The following is a 21,723-nucleotide window of genomic DNA, read 5'->3' as shown; positions in this document are numbered from 1 at the left end:
TCGGAGGATGTGTAAAGACCCAAACATTTGGAGGGCGGTTTGTACAGCCGCCTCTCAAATAGTTTTAGAATTGCAAAACAGGCGACAGGTTGACCACCGACACGCCAGTGTTAGCTAACGGCCAGTCTCCAGGTTAGTTAGCTAAGTTAGCAAAGAGATCTATAGAACCAAGAGGGTGCACAGAGCACAAAAGCCGCTCCCCGAAGCAATACCTAGCGGTGGTCCCGGGGAGTATTAAGGGCTGGAGACTGGAGGGGTTTTAGTGGGTCCGGTCACTGATTCAAACCAACCCCACACTCCCTGAGGTTGGTCACCTCAGGGGTTTGGATGCAAATTTCCCCTCCACCTGAAACAAAAAAAAAAAAAAAACACCCAACCGAAAAAATACTCACCTCCACTGACGAGTAATGAAAGATACTCAGTTTACGGCTGGGTATTTGTATGACACGTGAAGACTTCTACTGTAAGTATGTGGTTTAAATAGCTCGAGTTCGTCGAAAAATAATGTTGAATGCTGCTGGAACAAAGTTATCAAGAGCCCTTTTTCACCGTCAAAAGAACAGACCGCAAGGTTGACGAAGAACTGAATGAGATTATTTGTTACATCACTTGCATTGTTGCATTCGTGAGTGATCGCAAGTGATAAGTTCGAAGACCTCTGCATATCATTCCGGTTCATGCATGGGTAATATGCAGAGAATTTTTGGACTCTATGCGTCACCCCAACGGGAGAAGTTATCATATCAGAAATCAAATGGCGCCTGCGGTCGATTTCCGACCTTTGGATCTCTGTTCCAATCATACCTACTAATTATTGAAGGTGTTTGGCCTTGTTTTTAGCTAAGATTGCTCAAATTCTGCGTTCGAAGCAGAGCTCTTCATTTTTCTATATGTTTCCGTTTTTTGGTAGACATTTAGTTGATTTTCCAATCGGTTGCTGCAAGAATGATGAAAATCCGTTGAAAACTGACTGAGCTATGGGTATTTGAAATCGGACAATTTGCGTTATACGCTCTCGATGTTTTCGGTATTTAGATTTTCACCCCTATCTCAGAATGTTGCCTTCAGACTTGCTTCTGCGTCAAAAATCGAAATATTCTCCATTCAATTCGGTCTGGTTGGCTGCAGCTCGCCAGTCATGTCATCTGCGGAAGCTTTGCAGTTCGTCTTCTACTTGATCGAGCCAATCGGGTCATTGTCGAGATCCATTTTCACCGGGCTGTCGCCCGACATCCTTACCACATGCCCAGTCCACCGTAATAAGCAAAGCCTTGGTGCTACATTCCGATTCGGAACTCGACCAGAATTCTGTTTATTTTACACAGACTTCGCAGCCAACTGTTAAGTGTACAGGACAATTGCGGGGCTAGCGCTACGATCCTACTGATACAACCAGTCTGTCCCGGGCCGAGACTCGAACCTACGATGACTGGTTTGTTAGGCCAGCATCGTACCTCGAGACCAGCTGGGAGGGCCCAGTCCACCGTAGTCTCCTGATTTTCGCCGTTCGAACGATGAGTGGTTCACCCAGCAGCGGATGCATCTCGTGGTTCTTCCATCTGCACTCCACCGCAGATGGTACGCAGAACCTTCCATTCAAAACTTCAAGAAGCATGGTCCAAGCTTCGTGACCGTAGAGGGCTACCGTTCAGATCAGTGTTTTATAGCTGGTCAACTTCGTGGATTCATTTTCTTAACCTTTCGTTAAAATGTAGTTTAAAATTGACAACCGAAAGGATTGCTTTTGATAGCTCGCATAGGCTACTTTAAGTTTACTTTAAGCCTAAGATACATAAAACTAAGAGCTTCGATAAAGTAGCTAACCTAATTGCCTGTAGTTAAAAATGGTCATCTTGGTTACTGATTACAACAGTTGCTTCCTTTTAAAAATTTATTCGTCTACGAGTCGTTGAATGAATTACATTTTGTTTAAGACTGCTTCGAATAAAAAACAATATTTTCAACTTTCATCATTTTATTCGTTTAATAGACATATTCAGAATATAGAGGCAGATAAAACAGAAATATACAACAATTGCCAGAAGAAAATCTCACGCATGATACGCTGAGTAAATCAGTTTATCTCGGTGACTTACGAGATTATAGAAAAAGAAAGGGATACGCTGAAAACTAGCTATTTTTTTTTAATACATTCTTCCTCGCTTCGTTTGTGTCTTTAAAAAAACTTGTGGTCTTTTATTTTTCACGGACTATTTTGTTTTCTAAACCCAAAACACCAGTTTATTGTTCATAATGATTCGTGGGACAAAACGTTCATTTTTCATTGCGGGTTTGTAAAAATTTATATCACAACGCATTTACATTTTTGCAGTTGATTAGCAAAGCTAATCGGTTCATCGCGACGATTTTTCCTTTGCGTAATCTAAGCCAATACCAGCCAAGCCATAAATACCAATGCCACGTACAAGAAGATTTGCGACAGAAACTGGTCCTCGTCGAACTCGCGCGTATTCTCGTGTGGAGGATTGCCCCTAAAATCGCCAAAGTTGAGAGTAGAAGTGAAAAAACCAAACGGGAAAGCTCCTATGCCGAATGACATGTGGAATCCACCGTCCCCGGTGAAGCCTTGGAAACCCTGCGGCTGCTCTGGTTCAGTTCGCTGCCCAGCTGGACGCGGTGGAACGGTTTTTCTGTAAGTAAATTGTCCCGTTTAGAGTTGGATTCAGTTATTGAGAACAAAATAATCTTACCTCGGATCTTCCTTGCTGCCACCCCGTCCGTACAGTGGAATGACTTTTTCCTTGTTGATGGATGATTTACAAACCGGACACGTATTTCGGTAGCCATTCATCCACTGGTGTATACAAGGCCAGCAGAAGAGATGGCCGCACATACTGACCACCGCGTCTTTGGCTGTGTCCAGGCAGATATTGCATTCGAACATGGAATCATCCTTTTTTTCCTCTTCGCTGCCGTTTTCTGTGTTGATTTTGGATTTTTCACCTCTTCCGCTGCTACCAGCCGATTCTGTGGATGCCTTTGGTGGCTCTGAACTGCTCGCTTCTGAGGACGTTGTTGTCTTCGTGATTCTGTCTGCTTCGGCAAAAGTGCTGCCACTGGCAGCTGATGTGGAGGCTGAGTTAAGGTCTTCCAAACTGGGTGCTGTGGGTGCCTGGTGTGAATTGCGCTCGATAGTCGAAGCCATTATGAAGTGTGATGCCTTCTCTCTGAAAAGGTAGGTTACTTGAAATTAACCGATATGTTGGAACATACGTAATTCTTGTGTTTCTTTTCTCAACATTTTGAGGTTCTGTCTGTCAGGATTGAGCTTATTTGGGTGCATTAGAAATAAAAATTCAAAAATAAATGAGAAACTCACAATGTCCAGTTTCTAAAAATAACCTAATCAATTTCAATAAATTAAATTGATGGCGATTTTAACACTTCAGTTAAAAAACCTTCTTTGATTGGAAGTTCACTGGTTTCCTGTGCTTTTCGATATTTATCTCTTGTATGATTTATATCAAATTGGATTTGGAGCAGAACTCAGAAAGGTTTCGATTTGTCTATTGCCCTTTCAAACTCGCTATCGATTATCTAGGGCTAATTATGACAGGCAAACGTTTCTTTCAGAATTGCCTGAAGAAATAGTTTATATTGTGTTTTATATATTTTCTCATATTTCGGTTCTGCGTAGATCAATAGTTAGTCCATTCCTCAGAGGCACTTTCCTCATGCATAATATATCTGTTGGTTTCTAAAAACTCATTCTGTCGCAGATGTCCACTAATAACATTTTTGATGTGCCTCAGGCACTTTGTGTCTACTGAACAGAACAGAAACACTTGTACGATTGCAGATAAAAATATCAGTAGGATTTATCTGTTTTGCTTAAACGACCTTGATTTATTTGTTTTGTTGCTTCTTTTTCATAGCACACTCGCCTGCTTTGTTTCCCCAAATGTTGAATTCAACTATAGACCACGTCATACCTTTATTTCCTCTTCGTGCTTATCAAATTTTTCCGTCTAGAAGCACCTTCACAAACATACACAATCCATGTAGAAAAAAAGTGTGACGTGAATCGATCGCCTGATTCTACTATCGGCTAGGACTGGCTGGTTTGCGTTTTGCTCGTTTATTAGAATTAATTAGCTTCGAAATTTAGCGAACACGAGTAGAACGACTACAGGCGGCAGTTCGATAAAATCTATTCAGTCTGAAGTTTCACTGAACGATGAAATTTGTCAACGCCCAAAGGCCATCGATGCACGAAGTCAAAACCAGTGGTGAAGGTCAACACCCTCCCAGGTTTCCTTTTCCCACTACTTTCGGTTTAATCTTTAGTGAACAGATTTCCAGTCAGAAAACCACTCAAAACATCCAAACTTTCCACTATGTTGTATCTTGCACCTGCACATAGCTAATGAAAATTATGGTGGAAAAAAACTTACTATGAAATTATTCTTCACGTTGATGGTAAAATTTGTTTCGATTTCATAAAAACCAAAATATTGGTGTTTGCACTAGTCTTTTAGAATCTTTGTAAATCTCACTTTCATCAACATAAACTTTTGCAAAATAGAAATCACACTGTTTGTCGTTCGAGGAAAGCGAAAGCTGGCACGAAACAATTCTTTACACACTCCCGTTAGTGTACTTTTAAACGAATGACTAGTACAAGGTAAAAACAGTGTAAACAACCTAAGACGTCACAATTTGTGATAACGATTTCGCAAAATACTGTTCACTTGCCAGAGCTATCAATTTTGCGACTGCGAAGTCCAGATTTTTCTTTCGTGCTGGCTATAAAACTGTTCCGCTCTCTGTACGTGTACCAATGAACCAAATCGATGCAACTCGCACTAATGCGATAGAATCTCGACATAAAAAAGAAGTGTACCTGTCAAAAGCTCGTTTTTTGACAACTTTTGTTCAAAAACTTCCATTCGAGATAAATACAACAATTCGCGTTGACGGTGTTGCTGATATTTGTTTGGTTTTTGCATGCGAAAAAGAAGGAAGGAAATATTTTTGCTTTTGTCATCACGCACATTTTGACAATTACATTTGAGTGTTCACGTAGGTGCGAATAGCCTTAAAAATCTCTTTCAACGCGAATAACCCGAATAGAGACTGGACTGACAGTAGAGGAGTGGAGAGTTCCGAACCAGTCGGGCTAGAAAACATATTACGTAACAGAAATCAAATATTACTTTTCCCGATTAAATACCATTTCTCTTGAAGGAGAAGCACAACTTGTGCATGAATTGGGTTTTTTTAATGAAAATTGATTATTCTCCACGTGGTTGGCAAGACTATCAGCTACCATGAATTTGACGCGTTACCAACATCATTGGCACACGAAAAAATTAACAGTCAGATTTTGGTATACGACCTTTTGAACAACTATTGTGCGTAACCCTATATTCGCGTTGACGGTGTTGCTGATATTTGTTTGGTTTTTGCATGCGAAAAAGAAGGAAGGAAATATTTTTGCTTTTGTCATCACGCACATTTTGACAATTGCATATGAGAGTTCACGTAGGTGCGAACAGCCTTCAAAATCTCTTTCAACGCGAATAACCCGAATAGCGCTCGATAGATACAAACAATAAAACGACGGCAGAGCCGTCATAGACCATTTTACGAGACGTTTGAGAACTCAATTCATGAATAAAATTTTGACATAAAGCTCGAAACCGCTGAGATAACGCACGTGAAAGCAACACCAATATCAGCAGGATATGTGACACCTGTCAGTTCGTAAAATGGTCTATTGATAATTCTCGCTAAACATGTGGAAAGGGCCCATGTGCCATATGTAAACAAGCCACAATTTCACGTTTTTTCAATGAATACAAGTTTAGTCTACCCGTACAAATAAGATTGTTTGGTTCAGAATACATTCTTTTATCAATAAATCTTATTATTAAGGGCAGATTTCGGTTGTATTTATCAAAAAACGAGAAAATTTGGCTTGTTTACATATGGCACATGGGCCCTTTCCACATGTTTGGCGAGAATTAGACCATAGACACGGGCAGGTCATTTTACTTCTCATCTGTATAGCATAGTACCAAAAACATCATATCAAGAAGACTGGCATCTTTGGATCGATCCTATACAAATGACGAGCGTCAAATTAAACAGCGCACTCCATCCATTGAAGGTGGAAGTTTGCATCGCTGCGAAGACAGAGTGGGCGTATGTGGTGGTCCAACCTGTGCGATCGGCTTGCATTTGCATCGCCAGCACACACTAGCATGCGTCAGTTCCACTTTTACTCGAAAGACTGCGCTGCCAAAACTGTCGCTCAATCTCGGGCAGAGTTCCCAGTCTTCTTGATATGATGTTTTTGATGGTACGCAGTTGAAAAGAAAAGAGGTTCACGAAATCTTGCCCTTTTTACCAAACGGAATTTTGGCAGCTGAGGATGCTTCACAGTAACGATACTGGACGTCAGTGAGCGCATGATTTTTGCTTTTTTTTATCGTAAAACACTTGAACACACTTGTTTTTTCAAACGCGATTTGATGTGAGACGACCAACTAACTGCCTGACTCTTTCAGTACCTGAATAATGTTAGTGCTCATTATTCCGCGCAAGAACAAGTGACATTTAGCTTCACAGCATTGTTCACACCAAGTGAACTTTGTTTTCTTTTTCGGTTTATGATTTCTTTTTAGCTGCGTACTGCCCATAAGAAGAAATTTCATTGCCTGATTCAGTGCCTGAATTTGACATGGGATTGAGATAGGAAAATGCATTTCTTTTTGAACTGCATACTGCGCTTATTAAAAGAAATGTCTTGCCAGTCCTTCTGTGATATTCAGCTATGGATAGTAATCCCACAGACTAACAGACGTAACACTGGAACCTAGCTCCATCGCCACAAAAAAACAATCATTTCAAAATTTCCAATCGAATAACAGTCATCGCGCGATAACGCCGTCTGGAGCGTCGGAGCGTGTCATGCAATCTCATATACATTTTGTAGTTCCCTATTTGACACATGCACGTACGCTAGCACTGATGTCGAAATACAAGACGAAGCGCGAACACGGCAGCAGATGGTGCTTGTGTTTCTAACATAAAGTACTGGTATCATTCGAACGACGAAATTATTGAAAATTTGTTCCAAGTGTTATGTCTGTTAGCCTGTGATAATCCTTTGTGATATCAGTGTTTAGTTCGTCATTGGACGTAATTATTGTACTGATGTGCTTCAGATATTAATTATGAATAAAAAAGCAAAGCCTTGGTGCTACATTACGATTCGGAACTCGACCTTCTGTTTATTTATACACAGACTTCGCAGCCAACCATTAAGTGTACAGGACAATTGCGGGGCTAGCGCTACGATATTACTGACACTAACAGTCTCTCCCGAGCCGAGACTCGAACCTACGACGACTGGCTTGTTAGGCTAGCATCGTACCACGAGACCATTTGGGACATATAATTATGAATTATGAATCACGAAAAATGACTAATGTCCTTCGAAAATGATAAGTTTTAATAACTTACAACTATTAGATTATTGAAGGGTCTAATCGTTGTAAGTTTGTTGTTACGTAAATCTAAATTGTTACGCGTTTTACTGTAGCGAGAAATACAAAATTTCAGTATCAACCTAGGAGCAAGACACCATTGATATATTGCGAAATATTTCCAATATTCAATATTACAAAGTATTTATCGTTGCATTTTTGGATTTAAAATTTTTAAATTATATATACTTATAACAGAAGCACTATTATCTGGATGTCTTTAATAAGATCCACCTGTGTGTTGAAAGCCCGTTTTCAATTCGAACCGATGAGTGCATATCAGATTTACAATTTTTAAGAGGGCAGCGCATTTCGCGTTTCACCACACACACCAAACACCACTAATTAAAATCACTTATTCTAAACTCTTCTGAATTGGGTTGTTTAGCTATATCAGTTTTTATATCATCTGAAAGAGCTGCATTTTCTAAACAAAACGTGATTCTCCAAAATCACGAATCAAAATTGCCCGAAATCTGCTCTAAATCGATACAATGACAGTTCGCCCATGCACCAACTGTCATTCAAGCGTTTCAGGGCGATTTTTATTCTTCATTTGGTTGATATATGGGCGAACTGTATTTTAAATCTTGATTTAAAAATTGAAGGACAGCGATAGGACATTTTTGAAACTCACGTTTTGCTTAGAAAATGTAGCTCTTCCAGATGATATAAAAAATGATATAGCTGAACAACCCTATTGTTTGGAGCGGGGGCCTAGTGTGGTTGGTAACGTCTCCGCCAACCACGCTCAACGTCTGGGTTCGAATCCCACCGCCGACATAGGTGTCGATGGTTGTGAGGTGGCGTGATCCACTCACATCCAACCCAACTGGTCTAGATTCAACCCTAGCCGACACCGGGAGATTTTCTGAGGCGAAAAATCTCTGGGATCACGCCTTTCATCGCACGAGGAAGTAAAGCCGTTGGCGCCGTTCCGTTAATAAACGGGTCGTGAGTTAGGGTCCTGGGTGTGGAGTCGCCTCCCTGGGCGTCGGTGATTGGCCACAACAGTGGCGGAACTAGACCGACGGAAAACAAGCGAGAACAAAAAAAAAACCCTATTGTTCGTATTACAAAATCAACATCAAAATCGACAGAATATCGGAGAGCGAAAAATGTAAACATAAACAAATAGATGTGATATTAACCTGAGAATATTAACATACCTAAAGGATTTATGTTGTCTAGCAGGGGTTCATCATTCTCTTCTCGGTGGTTGATTGCCCGTTTTAAAATTGTCGAAACGACAGTTGTCGTCATATATCTTTGCTAAATAAACCATCTAGATGGTGTTTCGGGATCCTTTTCTAAAGACTTATCGAAAAACAAAACAAAAAAAAACTGCTTTCATCACTGATTTGAAGTACCTAATGATCCCTGTGAAATCCAAGTATTGTTTTCTCTAACAAATTGAAGTTCAGAACATCGTATTTAACAAGCCCCGTAGATTTGACAGTGGTGCTGCGTTTAAAGTTCTGTTGAGTGGGAGAGTTTTCCATATAGCTGGTGCAGACGGTCCTCCTGGTTGGCAAGTTTTTTATTCAGGTAAAGGGTTGTCTCCTCTGGCAAACTTCGGTCTTTCTGAACGCATTTTGACGCAGTATTGCAGAAACAATCAAACGGAGGGAGAAAAAATCCGATTAACAGTTAGGTATTCAACTTTCTACTCCCTTTAGCACGTAGTGAGTAAGTATTATTCGCCATATATCAGGTAAGAGGCAAATTTTATTCGGTAGACTAAAATTCGTTCAGGTTTGGTAGGCAAACATGTACAAACTGTTTGACGTCCATGTATTCCAGCTATATTAGCATAATACCAATAATACAGTAGGTACATTCCGCAGCAACTTTATGCTGTTTACACACTTATCACCTCACCGATTAGGCTTTATCATTTATACCACTATTTTTTTCTTGAATTATCACACCAATACCACCCCGAAAGGGCTATCAATCCAGCAAAATAATCAGCAGTACACAGTTCATTTCAGCCTAGTGTGAAGATAAGTGACTTTACCACACGGTCCGCTCAATTAGGTAATTGGCTAATTATACATTTCAGTTCGGTTTATCCTGACAGTCTACCGGCGACCAAAGGCCGGACTGGTTATCATAGTATACTAGGTATAAATAACATCAGAATAAGATTTAGTTGATTTCCAATGTTTTTCTAATCAAAACTAGAATCCACTAATCTTGTTTTTTTTTTACTGACTTATTGCTGGCAACAGGATTTGAACTGTTACGTGCATCTTAGAGAAGATGTCACTGTCGAAACCAATTTACACGCTGCTGGGGTCGTATTTTGAACAACTGTTCGATCACCCAGTAAGAACGAAGGCAATTACAAGGTGAGTTGACCTATTGAACCTTTCAGAGGTTTATGGTATTCCGCAGACGTACAGTTTTTGTTGAAAATGTCTTGCATTGCATGTTATTTTTCGCGCAAAGGAACATTGTTTAACTGATAAAGCTGGTGTAAGCAATTTCACAATTTCGATACTCTTAAACAATATGCATTTATTGGTGACGAAGTTTGCACATTTGTGAATCCGAGAACAGCCTGTAGCAATCTTATCTCACTGTTGCCTGCAAGTAATTTCTCACTGATAACGTCTTTCACTGTATCCCATTAATCATGGACCTGCTTTTTATACCAAAATTGTATATGCATCGGTAATCGCTGTAGATTAAAATCTTGCCTATTTTCAGCTGCGTCATTGCAACCTCGGCTAACTATTGCTCCCAAAAGATTGCTGGTGCAAAGAAGGCCAATAGCAACACGTTGGTGGCCTATGGTTTGTTTGGTTTAATTTTCACCGGTCCTCTGTCGCATTATTTCTATAAATGGCTGGAGCGAGTTACCGAAGATCGTCGCTTCAAGCAGTTGCTGATGCTGCTCGGGGAGCGAGCCATCTTTGCTCCGGCTATTACTGCCCTATCGCTTTATTTCATCACCCGTTTCGAGGGCAAAAGCCATGAAGATGGATGCAATAATATGAACGATTTGTATAAGCTGATTTTGGTGAACAACTGGAAGTATCTGACGCTACCTGTGCTGATAAACTTTAAATTTGTGCCGCCGATGGTGAGTAGGAACTTGGCAGAGGTTGGTGATTGCTTTACTAACAAATGATTGTATTAAACAGTTACGCGTTCTTGTCGCAAACATCATCGGCTTCTGCTGGATAGTCTTCCTATCGGCTAAGCGCCGAAAGGCCGAACTCCGTCGCCGACAGGCGGAGGAGCAGAGAAACACCTGAGTAGCGGTGAACGTCTCTTTCTGGCCTTTCGCGGTATTGACGGGGAAGCGCCGCAATGATGACGACGATGTTGACAATTACGTGGCACCGGAAAAACCTACGTCCTACGAAAAGCTGGCAGGGGGCATAGTGTAATGGATCGTGTGAAGAGAAAACACCGGAGTGGAGGTCTGCGCGACCGAATTAACAAAAGGTAAACCAAGATTCGCGCAGCTTAGTTCGTGCAACACAGTCAAATGAAAAGCAGAACAATAGCAACAAAAAGATAACATTTAGTAAATTTGCATAATGCCAGCAAACACTAACAAATAAATACCAGCCTTTTTAAATTTCGCATATAAGACACGCGCGCGTTCGACAGCTATCGGAAAACCAGAAAAAATATAATATTAGCAACATAGGATACATTTAAAATTATAGACTTGTTCAGCATTTAAGAAAATTTTGCTTCCGTACATGGAGAAATAATGCAATAATATTTGTGAGAGGATATCCAGTTCAGTTATTAGCGTTCCATTTAGGTAAGGGAGGTTCAAGACTTTTTTCTCTGTTAAATCTTTTGTTCTCGGATGTAAGTTATCATGGGTAAAAATATAGCATTTTTATATCACAGTACAAGCGATTAAGCGTTTGCTTTTGTTTCTTTTCAACATAACGAACAATCCTGACTCTAGTTAAACGTACATTAATTAAAAAAAATCAGAATCAGACAGTGTGATAATTATTTTTAATGTACATACCAGCTTCAGTTTCATAATTCTTGTGATTATTTGAAACAGTCATCAGCCCAAAGGTTTGATTTTGAAAAATAGATAAATTCGAAATTTTATCGTTCCGTTTTCTTCACTGACTAAACCGTCCATGTAGTGTATTTAATGCTAACATGTTCATATCGGTTATGTCTCTTTGCAATCTAATTTTTACTTGATTTATGAAGACTACGTACATGAAACTTTGATCAATTGTTTTCACAACTGTTGCATGCCTGAAGTAGCAATTTGAGTGCTGTTTATTTAGTGGAAGCCGAATTTTTTACGCTCAAACTACAAAAGTAAAAAGAACTCTAACCTCAAAATTGTATAGGAAAAGACCATAATCCCGTTTCACCTTAATGTCACATACCTTTTTTTGAAGCTGCATCTATTTTTAGAACGCAATCCTGTCCTCCAGTACAAGTTGGACTCTTTTCTGGTACCTACCTAGATTGCACGATTAGCGCAAAAAAGAGAGAAATAAAAAATAAATTGATAAATTTATTTTTAATTATTAAATAAGTAAATTGATAAAACGGCTGTACCGTTGAATAAACAAATGACTATGTAAGCATACCATTTTTGCTCATCGACCGAAAGTGTTTTTATAGAACACATGACTATCTGTCCGACGTTCTATATATATACATCTGAATGCCTGGAATGGAATCTAGCAAGAAAAAACTATTACCGCTTAGAATATGATATTAAAAAATCCCTTTAGATAAAATAACAAGTAACATTTTTTTGGCTCTACTACGCGGCCGTTATACGCATAGATGTCTCAGTTTTCATTGAGTTTCCTATTAACATGTCAAAACTAAAAAAAGATAAGACCGAATACCGGTTATAAAAAAGTTGGAGAGGTTGTGTATGAGACACGAGCACAAGGTGAAATGAATGGTGTGTGAAATGAACTTCACCATTTTACCTTTCCAGCCCACCAGCTTTCTCCCCCTTACCTTTCCTGGTGAAACATCCCCCAGGATTAAACCTGCGCCACAATGTAACGCCCACGCACTCGGTCCATGGCAGCTTGCGTTCTGTTTCTTGAACGCCCTACACTTCCAAGATCTTGCTCCACTTGCTACAACCATCTAGCTCGTTGCGCGCCTCTGCGTCTTGTACCGGCCGGATTCGAGACGAACTCCATTTTTGCAGGATCTTTGTGCGGCATTCTTACAACATGTTCTGCTCATTGTATCTTCCAGATTTCGCGATTTTCTGAATACTGGGTTCACCGTAGAGTTGCGCCAGCTCGTGGTTTATTCTTCGCCTCCATACGCCACTCTCACATACTCCGAATTCGTTATCGATATTGTTTTTGGCAGATTTTGCATGTTGTAGGATAGGTACAACGATACAACGGTACACCGTGCCGCAGTGCTGAGTCGAGAAAATTTCCAGCTCGAAAAGATCCTCGACCTGATCGGGAATCGAATCCAACATCACAACCGTGTGGGAGAGCTAGCCGACCGACATTGCTGACCACAGAACCACGAGGACCACGCTACTACTACTACTACTACTACACTCCATTATAATTATTATATTAGATGTCCATATCTATAAGTACGATCGGCATCACAGCGCGAGAAGTGTTGGGTACAGCTACAACAACCACGTCTAACTAGTGGTTTGACGCTGAGTGCCAGCGAGCGACGGATAAGAAGAACCGCTACGGTGAAGTGAGCTATCGAGCAGCTAGTGGCGCTGAAATAAGACTTCATCAGGAACCGAAACGTGTCTGCCCCTTTCATGTGCAATGATAGGGAGGGAAACCTGATTATTGATGAATTAGAGGTGGCCAAACGTCGGAAACAACATGCTGTTGAACGGTGAGAAAGATAGAGACGTCGAAAAGAGTAGGATTGACGTTGAGAATGATCGGCAAGCTGTAAATCCACCAACCATGGACGAGGTGAAGAAGTTAAAGAAGAAGTTAAAGCAGTTAAAGAGCTGAAGAACTGCAAGGCAGGCTGGGAAGGATGGCATTCCCGCAGAGTTTTTCAAAGTTGGGAGCGAACAGCTGTATGTGGGCTGATGAAGAAAATTTTCTCCCGCATCCTGTTTCATCGACTGAGGCCGTTGCAGGAAACCATTGTTGGAGAGTACCAATGTGGTTTGTGAGGGGGAAGCTCTACCACGGACCAAATGTTCACACTGCGACAAATCCTCGATAAATTCCGAGAATCCAACTTGCAGACCCACCATCTGTTCATAGATTTCAGGGCAGCGTACGATTCAGTTGATTCAGTTGGCTACAATTCTTCTTTGAGCCTTCACGTTTCTCTTCAATACAAAACATTAGCACATTAGTTAGGAACAAATGCCGCTGCAACAATATGAATCTTCCAACGAGCTGACTCAACAGACCAGCTCGCGAGCGGAGAATTTATTGAGTTGATTTATTCTAGTTTGACGATTACAATTGGAATGAAATAATTTTTCTCTCAACTACAGCTAGTGATTGCTGCGATTGATTGGAATGGAACATCTCCCCCCTTAAGCCATCCAGTACGGCCGGAACCTAGCTGGCAACTGAATATTTCGTTTTGGTCTTACAGGCGGTGAAACCGGAATCGACACTGGACCTGGCTGTGGTGGATCATCTTCTTCATTGCTGTCATCTGAGAAGTAATGTGAAATTTGGTTCCACAGCTTAAACAGCTGGTATGTCTAATTCAAATCCATCGACGAATATGGACAATGGATCATGACTTGTAGTTGCATTTGGAATCACCTCCACCGAACGTGGTTTTAATTGATCAATGTTCGAACGTATTAGTCGTTGTCGATCTTGCAGAAATACGTTGTAATTAACTCTTTCGATTCATTCAATGATCGTGGCGGCTTCCCAATTCCAAATGTTGCCTTGATGGACTTGAGCATACACTAAGTCACCGGGAACGAACTGTTTCTAGTTGAACTGATCATTTTGTTGTGCTGTTTTCGCTTGTGCTGTTGAAATGGTTTGATCATGGTTTGTAGGCTTGTAGAAATGTTTGTAATGCTTCCTAAGTCTCTCCTCCCGATGAATTTTTCGCAGGGCATGCTTCAAAGTATCCACGAACCCTTACGCCAATCCGTTTGACTGGGGATGATATGGTGCAGTGCGAATGTGACGAATACCTTGTTTTTTTGCAGAAAACTTGGAACTCGTGGCTAGTGAATTGGGTACCGTTATCCGAGACGATGGTTTCTGGTACACCAAACGTTGCGAACGCTTGCGATAGCATCTTCGTTGTAGCTCTGCTGGTTGTAGATTTATTTGCGTACACTTCTGGCCACTTAGTGTATGGATCAACGACCACCAAAAAGTAAATGCCATCCACAGGTCCAGAATAGTCCACATTAATGCGTGACCACGGCTTATCAGGAATGGGCCAAGATTCCAGAGTTGTTTTGACAGGTACTTTCCCAGCAGTGCAGCATCGAGTACAGTTCCGGACGAATTCTTCGATGTCATTATCGATTCCTGGCCAGAAAATAAAACTTCGTGCAATGGACTTCATGCGAACTATGTCAGGATGTCCGCGATGAAACTGCTTTAGGATTTGCCTGCGGAACTTTCTCGGAACGACAACTCTGTCGTGAAACAGAATACAACCATTGACATGAGTAAGGGATTCTCGTTTGCTGAAGTAGGTACGAACGTCTGGAGTCGTGATTGATCGTGTATCTGTTGGCCAGCCTTCACGAATTTACTGCAGCACAATTTGTAGCGCCTTGTCAGTCTTCGTTGCAGCTTGGATAGCTGCGAAAGAAACTGGTTTTTGTTCAATCGCATCACGAACATTGCTCATCATGTCATCTTCTATGCAACTCGCTGCTACGACGTAATTTTCCTCGGGCTGTTTGGTACGGTCGATCAGTCTAGACAGCATATCGGCGCAACCGAAGCCGTTGGTGGAAATGTGACGGATGTCGAAGTCGTAGTTAAGTAGCATCAACGCCCACCGCTGAAGTCAATTCGCGGTATGTAATGAAATACCCTTCTTTGACCCAAAGATTGATAGCAATGGCTTGTGGTCAGTGAGAAGAGTGAATCGTCGACCCAACAAGTACTTGTGGAACTTTGTTACGCTATAGGTTAGCGCAAGTGCTTTCTTTTCGGGCTGTCCATAAGCTTGCTCTGCCTGGGTGAGGGATCTCGATGCGTGCTGAATTGCCTTCAAGTTTCCATTGGGAAATGCGTGGAAGATCATTGCACCGATGCCCGTGCTGGAAGCGTCCGCCGCTACGATGATTGGAATTTGGGATCAGCAACAGTTCGGACTGCAGAACTTGTTGGAATTGCTCAAAAGACCGTTGGCAATCGGTATTCCACTGCCGCTTGGTATCCTCCTTGAGTAGTTTGTCGAGAGGATGGCGAAGCTCATGGATGTTACGAACAAACCGGCCGTAGAAGTTAACGGCTCCCAGAAAGGAACGAAGCTCGGAAACGTTGGTTGGTTCCGGGATAGAAGCGATGACTTGGAGCTTTTCTGGATCGGGATGGATGCCTTTGCTGTCGATAATGTGCCCCGAGTACTTGATTCCGGTTTGGAAAAAATGGCATTTCTCCAGTTTGACGTGAAATCCATACTTCTTCAAACGTCGAAGAACATGTCCAATGAGGCCTTGTGTGCCTCCCAGGCTGGTCCAAAGATGATAGCATCGTCAAGAAACGAACGTACCCCGGGAATGTCAACAATCCGTTGGAAAGCCCCAGGCGCTGATTTTACCCCTGGTACAAGGCGAAGAGACCCTGGTGCGTATTTATGGTGAGAAGTTTTTTTTGCTTCATCATCTACTTCCAGCTGAAGATACGCATCGGAGCGGTCTATAATGCTGAAGATGGCACTCCCGTTGAGCTGCGCGAAAATTTCTTCTGGAGTTGGAAGAGGATAGTGATTGGCTTCCAGTGCATCGTTGAGGCCAGTGGAATAGTCGGAGCAGTCCACTCGGAGAAATCGATCGGTGTGATGATTCCCATTTTGACCATTTTGACCATTGTCTTTGTGCAGTGTCCCAGTGAATTATCGAAGACTGCCGGATGGTTAGCTTAAAGTTGCGATATGATTTCCTTAGAACACGACCCAGGAACTATTGCGACTTTACTGCAAAGTGTATCGAATGGAACTGACCATAGGCGGAACATATCGATCCAATCAATTCGAGCACATTGAGATCCGGTGATGACGTCACGAAACAATGGCCACGCTTGACCATGCCGTTGAGGGTAACTTCGCAATGAAATTCGCCGATGAGGGCGAGGAGTCCACCGGATGCGTTGGATGCTTCAATCGATGATGGTGTCAGCTTCGGGCGTCACATTGATTCGGAAATTACTGTGATATCGCTTGCAGAGTCAGCGACATTGTTGATGGTGATTGTCACATATTTTCGTTTTCTGGCGCTGTTAGCGATATGATTCACGAAAATTACTTTGGCGTCGGGTCTGAAACTAGCCTTCTTTTTGAATTGCTATTTTTCTCGGGATTGAGTGCAAGGGTTGTTTGAAGATTTTTTTGCACAGCCGCAGTAGTTTTCTTTATGACCAGTACGGTTGCATACTTTGCAAAGATGCTCAGAAAATGGACAGTCGCGAACATAGTCTATTTGTCCACGTTTTCGGTGGAAGTTGTTGATTACCGGGTTTTTTCTCTGAGATGCTGTGGACCGAATTCGTTGAGCTAGAGGGTTGCTCGATCATTGTGGTGTCCGACTTGAAATTGACGAGCCGCTGAAACTCGTCGATCAGAGTTTGAATGGTTACTGGTGATTCTGCTGTCTCACCTTCGATGCGGGAAGAAGTCTCGCTCTGATGTTCGCGTAGCGTGTTGCCTTCAAACCGCAAGCAAACATCAATCGCTTGAATTGCTCCATTTTCAAATCTTTGAATTCGAATTCTTCACACGCCCTGTTGACCTTGCCACCGTAGGTGATGATGTCATCCGCCTCCGATTTCCCGAGGTGTAGGCATTGAACGTGACTTCCTTCGGCAGCTTCAGGAGGATGTAATTTACGTTCCGACTGTGAGAAGACGTGTCCAACTTTCGGAGCAGGAGTCGAACCTTGGCTGCATCATCCAGACTATTTGCGTCGCTTTCAAAAAGATCCGTATACCGAGCGAACCACTTTTCGAATGTGGTGCCGTTCTCCGGATCAAAGCATAACTCGATGATGTTGGTCGACAATTGATTGTCTGCGGAATGGCCAATCGCTGTAGAAGCTGAGTCAACTGCAAGGTTGCTGCTTGAAGTTCTTGATTTGTCGCTGTTACCATTCTTCTTCGGGTTCAATTCTGAAGCTTTTGAATCTTCCAGAACAATCCTCGTCGCCAAATGTAGTGTATTCCAAAAATACTCGTAGTAAAAACTTGAGAGTTGATTGAGTTGCTTTATTCTAGTTTGACGGTTACAATTATAATGAAAGAATTTTTCTCTCAACCACAGTTAGTGATAGCAATCACTAACTGATGATTGGAATGGAACATATATAGATTCAGAAGATCAGTGATTAAATTGAAATATTCAGGGTAAACAAGTACAGGTACATATAAGACGCGCCCCTCTCCCCTTTTTGATGCTGGACGGTGAAAATGTGATTTTTGATACGTTGACCACGTTCGTGAGTTGTTTACAAGAATGGCTATACACAAATGAACAAATTATATCTTTATGTTAATTATTCTGGTTTAAACTATGCAAACACTTACCACATTTTATCCTTCAAACTCCTGAAACATACTTTTTGATCTTCTCATATTTGATATTTTTTTCACATTTTGATACGAAGCGCTCGAAGTGGGTTTGATACGAAGCGCTCGAAAAAAATTTCAAAAGCGCAGTGCTTTGTAAAAAATATTGAATCCTGCGAAATTTAGAATCCAACTCAAAAAGTATTTCAAAACCCTTCTGTTTATGAATATATTTATGTTACTGCTTTCCAGATACGCGAACACCGTTGCAGATATTTAAATTCTCAGACCATAATTTTCATTAGCATGATGCGTACTAATAATGTCTATTAGTTGACAAAAGTTGAAAACTAGCTCACCCATGCTCCCATCTATTGATCGATTTTTGCTGCTTTTGTGAGTGGTCCTTTTCTTCTTCAATGCGTGTTTTTTTTTCATTACGGTTTGCTGTCTGAATCCCTCGTCGATGATGAGGGCCCGGAAACAAACTCAAAATCACTCACGTATAACATATTCCGTTTTAAATCAAATGAACAGAACGATTATTTTGCAACCGGCAACGAATTTGACATTAGATTTCGGTCATCGCATGCTTTGCTAAAATGATTTGTTCAAATGGTACAGCGGTAGTCCGAAACGGAGTTTTACTTCAATAAAATATGAAATTATAAAAAAAAATATTGGGGATAAAATTGAAAAAAATAAAACATCCCACAAATACGAGAAAAACAAAAACCTGCGGGAAAATCCTTTCTGTTTATTATTTCATGAATCGCTTGAAAAATGGTTGTATCATCATTTCACGTTGCAAGTGAGGTGAGGTGGGAAAAAGCAATGATTTTTTCTACCTTCTCTAAATTTCCATGTTCTTGCATAATTTTCAAGCGAAAAAAAAGCAGCAATTTTGAACGAATCGATACGAAGATTCGAACGCTAAAACTAACTCATTAATTATAAAATTTTGTAATATTTAAATTTCTTAGGTACAGACCACTTAGTGATTGTACAAGACAACAATATGAATAGAATCAGTAAGGAATATGTAGATCGAACTTAATCAACACAGTGTGTGATTGGGCTTCAAATGGTGAGTCGACAACTTGGAAGGAGTGTCAAACTTAGCTCCGGTCCTCACAAGTTCCTATCTCACGCCTCCACGGGTCATACGATACAATAGACTACCAGTTAAAACATGGACACAACTGGTTGGCATTGCCTGGGCAATGTTGTCATCCGACAATAGCTAAGTGAGAAGGTGCGACGCGATCGTTGGCGCGGTAACCATATCTCGGCGGTAGAGGAAATGCTTCGCCAACCCGAGCGTCTGTCCACCAAGATGGTGCGGCTCAAAACAGCGTCTGATCTCCATGTTAGGAGCGGCTGATCAACGTCCTGGTGTCAGCGTGGGACTCTTATCAGAGCTAACACGATTGCCCTCCGGCGAGACAGGGGGTTGGGGAAGGCCCAACAAGCCGCCCCGAAAAACACCAAAAGTTGCAAATATCGAAGAAGTTTATATGGATCGGAACAATCGGCACAGACCTAGGCGACGAAATAAGGACTACGATTGGAAACTCGGTACATGGAACTGCAGATCGTTAGGCTTTCACGGCTGCGACAGGATCATATATGATGAACTAAATCCACGCAACTTCGAAATCGTAGCACTGCAGGAACTTTGCTGGTCGAGACAGAAGGTATGGAAAAGCGGACATCGAGAGGCTACCTTTTATCAGAGCTGTGGCACTACCAACGAGCTTGGAACGGGCTTTATAGTGCTGGGTAGGATGCGCCAACGCGTGATCGGGTGGCAGCCGATCAGTGCGAGGATGTGTAAGTTGAGAATTAAGGGCCGGTTCTCCAACTACAGCATCATCAACGTGCACTGCCCACACGAAGGAAGAGCCGACGATGAGAAAGAAGCGTTTTATGCGCAGCTGGAGCAGGTGTGTGATAGCTGTCCGCAACGGGACGTTAAGATCGTCATCGGTGATATGAACGCTCAGATAAGACGGGAGGCAATGTACAGACCGGTGATAGGGCCGAATAGCCTGCACGCCGCATCAAATGATAACGGCCAACGATGTGTGAACTTTGCAGCCTCCCGCGGTATGGTAATAAGAAGTACCTTCTTCCCCCGCAAAGACATCCACAAAGCCACCTGGAGATCACCTGACTTACAAGTGGAGAACCAAATCGACCACGTTCTAATCGATGGTAATTCTTCTCTGACGTCATCAGAGTTCGCACCTACCGCAGTGCGAATATTGATTCGGACCATTACCTTGTTGCAGTATGCATGCGCTCAAAACTTTCGACGGTGCGAAACACGCGTCAAAGTCGCCCACCGCGACCAAACATCGGGCAACTACGGGACGCCGAGGTTGCAAGGGAGTACGCGCAGCAGCTGGAGCAGCATTACCAACGGAAGAGCAGCTTGGCGCAGCTACTCTTGAAGATGGCTGGAGGGACATTCGATCAGCCATAGGTAGTACTGCTGTAGCGGCGCTTGGTACTATGGCTACGAACAGGAGAAACGACTGGTTTGACGACGAGTGCAAACAGTTAGTGGAAGAGAAGAATGCCATAAAGCAAAGGACTGTGGGGAGTCTCCCAAGTGCATGGTATGTTCCGGGAAACGGGACGCCAAACACTTTATGGGAGGCCCCAGGTGCCCAGCCGGTAAGCCGGCTGCGAAACCACGGGCGTAAGGGTGACGCAACTGAACCTGAACCATTGCTTCGCGGCTCAGCAGCTGCTACACCAAGCAGCCACTGAGTCGTTGTCGGACATCGCCGTCATATCGGACCCCTACCGCATCCCTCCCGGAAACGGTAACTGGGTTGCGGATAAGTCCAGATTGGCGGCCATATGTACGACGAGCAAGTTCCCGGTTCAGGAGGTTGTCTCAACCTCAGAAGAAGGGTACGTAGTTGCTAAGGTGAACGGAGTGTTCTACTGCAGTTGCTATGCTCCGCCACGTTGGTCTACCGAAAGGTTCATCCAGATGGTCGACCTCCTATCCATGGAGCTAACGGGCCTAACGCCGTTGGTGGTGGCGGGCGACTTCAACGCTTGGGCTGTTGAGTGGGGAAGTTGCTTCACGAACCAGAGGGGCCAGATCCTGTTGGAGGCTTTTGCAAAGCTCAACCTAGATCTGGCCAACGTTGGGAACAAAAGTACATTTAGCAGAAATGGTGCGGAGTCGATCATCGACGTGACGTTCTCCAGCCCAGGACTGATCAAGAACTGGAGGGTAGACGATGGCTACACTAATAGCGACCACCAGGCGGTCTGTTTTAGTGTAGACAACAACGAGAGGAGGCAAGCGACGGGTAGAGCCAACACTCCGACCGTTCGCGGGTGGAAGACATCGCACTTTGATGCCGAGGTATTCGAAGAGGCAATGAGAAGGGAGCGCGAGGGGGGCAGTTGGCTTCGCCCGACTGCTGACCAACTAGTTGCTATGCTATCGCGGGCGTGCGACGCCACCATGCCTAGGACTC

The 21,723-nt window shown here is 42.5% G+C and overlaps 2 protein-coding genes across 12 annotated transcripts; one reads left to right on the top strand and one right to left on the bottom strand.

Moving 5' to 3' along the window:
- Window positions 1–1,957: 1,957 nt before the first annotated feature.
- LOC129724521 (E3 ubiquitin-protein ligase RNF185-like) lies at window positions 1,958–4,992 on the bottom strand. Of its 4 annotated transcripts, none has more exons than XM_055679487.1 (3): window positions 4,865–4,992; window positions 2,712–3,188; window positions 1,958–2,651 (listed from the first exon to the last, which is right to left on the bottom strand). In XM_055679487.1, exons 2-3 carry the CDS (start codon window positions 3,164–3,166, stop codon window positions 2,384–2,386), a joined length of 723 nt encoding a protein of 240 aa, XP_055535462.1. In that variant the 5' UTR covers window positions 3,167–3,188; window positions 4,865–4,992; the 3' UTR covers window positions 1,958–2,383. The 4 variants fall into 4 exon arrangements, with proteins under 4 accessions (XP_055535462.1, XP_055535459.1, XP_055535460.1 ...); XM_055679484.1 differs by lacking the exon at window positions 4,865–4,992 and adding an exon at window positions 4,416–4,860; XM_055679485.1 differs by lacking the exon at window positions 4,865–4,992 and adding an exon at window positions 3,954–4,367.
- Window positions 4,993–9,012: 4,020 nt separating this feature from the next.
- Window positions 9,013–11,398, top strand: LOC129724104 (PXMP2/4 family protein 3). 8 transcript variants are annotated; one of them, XM_055678731.1, is made up of 5 exons: window positions 9,030–9,168; window positions 9,580–9,641; window positions 9,749–9,868; window positions 10,230–10,605; window positions 10,667–11,398. In XM_055678731.1, exons 3-5 carry the CDS (start codon window positions 9,780–9,782, stop codon window positions 10,778–10,780), a joined length of 579 nt encoding a protein of 192 aa, XP_055534706.1. In that variant the 5' UTR covers window positions 9,030–9,168; window positions 9,580–9,641; window positions 9,749–9,779; the 3' UTR covers window positions 10,781–11,398. The 8 variants fall into 8 exon arrangements, with proteins under 8 accessions (XP_055534714.1, XP_055534709.1, XP_055534706.1 ...); XM_055678737.1 differs by having other exon boundaries at window positions 9,054–9,228; XM_055678738.1 differs by having other exon boundaries at window positions 9,068–9,203.
- The last annotated feature ends 10,325 nt before the right edge of the window (window positions 11,399–21,723 follow it).

The sequence above is a fragment of the Wyeomyia smithii genome, chromosome 2 (genome assembly GCF_029784165.1).
Source record: "Wyeomyia smithii strain HCP4-BCI-WySm-NY-G18 chromosome 2, ASM2978416v1, whole genome shotgun sequence".
In the NCBI taxonomy this organism is placed as follows: domain Eukaryota; kingdom Metazoa; phylum Arthropoda; class Insecta; order Diptera; family Culicidae; genus Wyeomyia; species Wyeomyia smithii.
The sequence above is the reverse complement of the archived record's forward strand: the minus strand, read 5'-3'. Positions and strand labels throughout refer to the sequence as shown.